At 42.8% G+C, this 6,000-nt stretch overlaps 1 protein-coding gene across 4 annotated transcripts in view; it reads right to left on the bottom strand.

Annotated features, from left to right (window-relative positions):
- Window positions 1–5,777, bottom strand: part of MAP3K4 (mitogen-activated protein kinase kinase kinase 4) — a 62,546-nt gene extending 56,769 nt beyond the window's left edge. Inside the window, exon 1 of one of the 4 annotated variants that reach the window (XM_021544132.2) lies at window positions 5,531–5,777. In XM_021544132.2, coding sequence (XP_021399807.1) covers window positions 5,531–5,604 — 74 coding nt within the window. In that variant the 5' untranslated portion in view covers window positions 5,605–5,777. Of the gene's footprint in view, window positions 1–5,327; window positions 5,466–5,530 lie in introns of those variants that run through there. The other 3 variants (XM_085576851.1, XM_085576849.1, XM_085576850.1) reach the window with 3 other exon arrangements.
- Window positions 5,778–6,000: the final 223 nt, after the last annotated feature.

Below are 6,000 nucleotides of genomic sequence, written 5' to 3' on the forward strand. Positions count from 1 at the left end.
ATACCAACCAGAAATAAGTATAAAACATTAATAAAATAGAGCTCTTATAAAAGTTTTGGCAGATCTTCATGTTCTCATCTCAGAAAAAAAATACTCAGAACTTTCTGTTCTTTTTTACTAACAAATTTGAAAACAGAGAAAGCTTAACTAATTTTTTCACCTTGGATTATTATAAGTTTTCATACAAATCTGAACCATGAATTTACAGTATTTACAGAATCTACAGTATTTACAGTAAATTCATTTCTGAGCTTGCTCCAAATAGATTATTTGATTAAAACTATGCCATATTTTATTTCAAAAGAAAAAAAAAAAAAAAGCCTATTTAATTCTACCCTTGCTCTACAATGTGCAATAAAGTGTGAAAGTGTTGATGAGTTTGTTAGGTTTCCACATCCACGTTTAAGCCTGCCCAGTGAGGCTGCAAGTGAATCAAAGGTTAGAACTGTAGAAACAGGAGCTCAGAGATCTTTACCCAGCCCAGTTAGTATCCAACTCTCTTCACTTAACAACTAAAGTTAAAATATTCATTGATTCTAGACTCCATGGTTCTCCATTAGTACTACTTCAACTTCAACTATATCCTAGCTCATATTTGGGAATTTGAACTGGTTTTTTTTCAAGGAAGAATATCTGAAATATGCTTTCCTCACTAATGATGTTTGAGCACTACATAGTACAGTATCAATCCAAAGGGTAAGTGCTGCAATGATTAAGCTCTTGGCACCTGCACAGATCAGATCCCAAGGTCTCAAGCCACACACCAATACAGTAAAGAAGACTTAATTAAGAACTACTGATGAAAAATCTGTACTAACACACCTGCATGGATTTTCTGGAAAACTTAAGCTACACCAAGAAAAGTTACATACTACTGGGAAAAGAGTTGCTAGGTTCAACTATAAATATATCATATATAAAAGTGATAAAATGGGAAATGCACAGACCTGTGATAAAAAATAAAACAAACTGTAACAGCCATTCCTTCCCCACTCTCCCACACACACTCTACCCTTCTGGCAGAAAGTTCCATTCCCAGTTAAGAAAAAACTAACAACTGGTTATGATCCCAAAGTTCCAGTTCATCATTTAGACAAAGTCAAAGCCTACAAGAACCCTGAAGGTGAAGCATTAAAAGTTAAATACATCTTCAATGGAAGCTGCTGTCTGAGCATGGCATGCTGGACTTCTTTTCTGTGACATTTGGAAAATCCATGTAATGCAATGGGACTTCAGTTCTCTGCACTATTTGGAGCATCCCAAAAGCTAAGCGGTAACACCCACAGAGAGTTCGATGGAGAGAGTGAAGCCAAGTAATCGAGGCATGTGTAACTGTGGCCTTGTTATCACTTACTGAATGGATATTCTACAGCCAAAATGCCAAAACCTTTACAAATACTGCTCTTAGAAAAAGCAACAGCAAGTAAACCAGCAGCACAAGTAAGCCAAGGGCATAATAAACCATATATTCACACCACATTAAAAAGCAACACATGGTACTCAGTACCACTGAATATCAGCAGGACACAGACAGAACAGAACTAATTTCCTCCTTCTACCCTAAGACTGAAGGAGACATTCATCAGCACAATAGTTACAGCCTATCTTGTCTGGCTCCAGAATAAACCTGATAGGGTTTCATGATAAATTAATGTGACTTTACATACAGCATTCTTGGACTGGACACAAGTGAACATTTGACAATTCAGTAACACTCAAATTCAGATGTTAAAAGATTTTCATTTGGCTTTATGTTTCCAGTAAGCCAAGAGTGAGCATGGGACTCCTGTCAACTCTTCAAATAAATAAGCTTCTAAGTTATTTTTTAAAATTCAAAAATTATTTAGTCAATAAATTACAGACTAAATGTAGCATCAATGCAGTTAACATCTCTGAGAGAAGAATAAAACTGAAGGAAAGTAACAGTTTTGTGAACATAAACGTTGTAGACAACAGCAAATCCAACCACACAACTGAAGAAATGAGCTGAGATTCCTGAGCTGACAGAGGTCAACACACTATTGACTAGCAGTTGGTACTATGAAAAATTGTCTTCTAAATGTATTTTAGCTGCAGTTTAAAATAATGGTGTGTATGCAATTTAAGAAATGTGGTTGTCACGGAAGTCAAATCTTTATAAGCCTCTAAAAATCCCAATTAGCTCCCTGAAGTAAGAATTACTGCATATCTCTTATGCTTTCCTTTAAATTCAGTAGATTTGTTTTCATCACAGCACAGTTTGCATTCCACAAAGGTCAATATCACTAGCTTACATAATAGCAAAACCAACCTTGACAGAGACAGCACTAATTAACAGACATAAAAACAACCCAAGCAGCCACACAACACAGACTAATCCTTACTGCTACCAATGCCAAAGACATCTCAACGAGCACTTCATGTGTGTTTGTGCGTAGGTGGAGCAATCAGTCATTCATTCCAGTCTTGCACATGTAAACAAGAAAATGCAATACATGTAGAATAGAGATTACATCTCACTTCATTTAAATGCATGAGAGAAAAAAAACTATGGCAAAGCTCTATATACTTAAATCATTTTTCCCACTGAAGCTATGATCTTAATAAAATAAGCTCCTTCACTGCTCATATACTATCAGCCATACAGATAGTCTGGCAAGCAGGAAAATATGTTGAGCACAATTCATGACATAACCTCAGGCTTTCCCCAAACCACAGATGCTGCAGACTGACAGCCCCAATTCATTGTCATCCTAGAGACAACAAATCTGGCAGAGAGACTACTGACAAGCTCTCCAGCAAGGAGGAAGCCTCCACATAATTCACAATTCTGTCCCACCTTATTCACAGCCTTGATCCTTCCTTCACCCCTTGCACTGGATGTGTGCTAGGAGAAAAGAGGGCTACAAGCAATCAAAGCACAAGTCAGGGTAGCCCTATGTCTCTTCATGCCTTTGCAGTGCCCCCAAACAAAGGACAGAGTCCCAACAAAGGACATGCTTAAGGCCTCATTTTTCTCTACGGTGGATTTTGTGCCAGAAAATTCTTGGGAAAGCCTAAAATTGGGCTTGGGAAATATAAAGCCTATGGGAAATGGTCAAGAAACACTAAACACATCTGTTTTAATTGCCATTCTAAATTATCTAAGTGGAAACATTTTAGCTTGAAAACTTTCCACTTGTTTTAAGGATTGATACTTAAACGTGAATTCTTCACTAAATCTTTCAGTAGTATCTTTTCACTTATCCATAACCACTGCATGCTATCCAGGGTCAAAGTGCAATTCTACCTCAAAATCAACATTTGTTCATAGCTTCCCTGAGCATTTTTCAGTTTAGAGCTGTCTCCCCTCTCTCCCCCCACCAAAGTGTGTTTCAAGAATGAAAATAAGACCTGGGAAAAACACAGTGTTTTTGGAGAGGGATTCATAATCAAAAGCTTTTGACTAAGGACTGTGTAATTAAATATATATATATATATATTTTATGTTTGCCTTCAGTTACAAAATTTACCATTGCATTTATATTCTAACAAGAGACAGACTCCTCACACAAAGACAAGCAGATTTCTCACATCAGGCAGTCTCAGAACAACAAATCAGTAAGTTTTGTTTATTAAACAAATGTAGGTGTATTGCTAATTCAAATGACTGAATACTTCTCCACCAGAACTAAAGTTAACTTAAAGAGAATGCATTATAGCAATGCACTTTAGTAGCAGCCAGAACTCTTTATCATAAGAACACATTCATAGTCTACAAACAGGATTAAAAGTGATCTGCCATCAAATGGACTTCAAACGCCCAAGGCTGTGCAAAATAAACTGATTTCAACAAGATTCTGACCTCACAGCCCCAAGAATAAACAACTAATGATGGCTCCAAAATTTGAACCAAAAGAAAATCAGATATTTTACTTGTATTACATTTAAGTTAAAGCAAGTGCTGCATAAAGCCAGAGAAGCAGGTGTGAACTTGGGACACAAAGTACACGCAGAAGTGAATCACAGTGGATGGAGTACATGCATTACCCTACACAAATTAAGACTACCTAATTGTTCTGAGACATCCCCTACCCACCTACCAGCTCACTCTGAAATAGCTAATTCAATTTTCATTTGCTGGGTAAAGTTGTCACCACATTATCCACACCCACATCCGACTCATATAAACTGTCCTGTAATAAGCAGAATCCAGCAGAGGTCAGAAATGGCCCTGCACAGGAAATGCCTGGGTGTTTTCCATTCAGGCTCTGAAGATTACTCTTCTGCATGAAGACAGCTCAAGTGTAGTGTCGTGCTGTTATACAAACTTTATTTTAAATCATTTTCTGCTTAACCTGCAGTATTAGTATTTGAAGAGTCCTTTAAAAAGGAACTTAGAAGCTTACTAATTCCGTTGCCCTATAGCATTTATATTTCATAATATTTCTGTTAAATCTTACTAATTTTATATATATTCCGATTTTGGCATGACAGAAAAACAAATCGTTAGTGCACATTCATGAAAACTCAAAGGCACTGTTCAACCCCATAGCCTTGACCCACACAGGAGCACATCACCACTTCCCTTTTATTCCATCAGTACAGAACAACAGTTCACAATACTCAAGAACTATCTCAGCAACACCACAGCAGATATTTTGCACAGCACACCTGGAACACAATGCACCCGACTACTACATTACAGTACTAATTGATCACACAAGCGTTTTAAAAAGGTTTCCTGAATGCCTCCTAGCGAGAAGTGAAGTGCATCAACAGGATGTTATTTAAAAATGAGAAATAATTGCCACGGAATTAATAACTTGGACTTATGCAATACTTCTGCAGCCAGCTGGAAAAACTGAACCATAAAGTAATTTGCATCCCCATCTCTCAGCCGAGCACAGATGGAGACTCGCAAAAAGCCAATTGTAGAGGAGGTGACAGCAGTTGCAGAAAGCTTTGAGGCATCACAACACTTCTTTGTGAACGCTTTTTGTTTTTTGTGATTTTTTTTAACCCTATGTTCTTACAACTATCGATTGCAACGTTGCCAGCAGCGATACTCCATGACCCTGCTGTTTCACGGGCACGCCAAAGAGAACCCGATCTTAAGCACGGCTGCCATAAACACGAGACAGCCTCGCAGGAGGGCAGCGCTTTTATCGCTGCAGCTCACAAGTCAAGGAGCACAGGTCACGCTCCGTCCGCCTCCCGCGGGCTCCAGCTGCTGCTCCTGCTCCGCTCCGCAGCCTCCGGGAGCCGGGCGGGCACTGCCCCTACACACCGCTTGCACTACTGCGAGGCTGGGGGAGAAGGAAACTATTTGCTTTTAATTGCAAAGCGTCCACAAAACACTGCCTTACCCACCGCAGCCACTAGAGATTTCTTATCGAAGCACCGTCTCGCTCCGTGGCGCTCCGCAGAAGCGCTGAAGCAGCAGCAGCCTCGGGTTCAGCAGCGCGGAGGGGCCGGGAGGCACAGCGTGCACCCCGGCCCCGGCGCTCGCAGCCCCGCCCGGCATCGCTCCCTGCACGGAGCCGGCGCTGAGGCAGCACTGGGTACTGACCTCCCCGGCGGCGGCGGCGGCGGCTCCTCCATGGCGGCGGCGGCGGCACAAACCAGCTCGGCGGCGTCTCTCATGCATGCACCGGGGCCGGCATGGCGGCGGGCCCCAGTGCGCGGTGCGGGGGCGCAGCGCGGAGCAGGAGCAGCAGGAGGAGGGCAGCGGGTCCCTAGCCGGCTGCAGGAGTGCGGCCGCGCAGAGCCGCCCGCGCGGCCGCCATCTTGGGAACAGCCTCCGAGGGCAGCGGCGCCGGCAGCATCGCTACGGCGCGCCAGGAGGGACCGGCCGCACCAGAGGCGCCCGCTCCGCCGCGGCCGGACGAGGGGCGGCTCCCGGTGCGGGCTTCGCCGCTCGCCGCGGGGTCGGGACAGGCTGTGGGACAGCGGCGCTTCCCTCCGCACCGTGCGAATTACATCTCCGCGCTCCCCGCGAGGGGCCGCGTCTATCCCGAGGCGGCGCGGCGGTGGGGGCGC

The sequence above is a fragment of the Lonchura striata genome, chromosome 3 (genome assembly GCF_050655825.1).
Source record: "Lonchura striata isolate lonStrDom1 chromosome 3, ASM5065582v1, whole genome shotgun sequence".
NCBI lineage: Eukaryota > Metazoa > Chordata > Aves > Passeriformes > Estrildidae > Lonchura > Lonchura striata.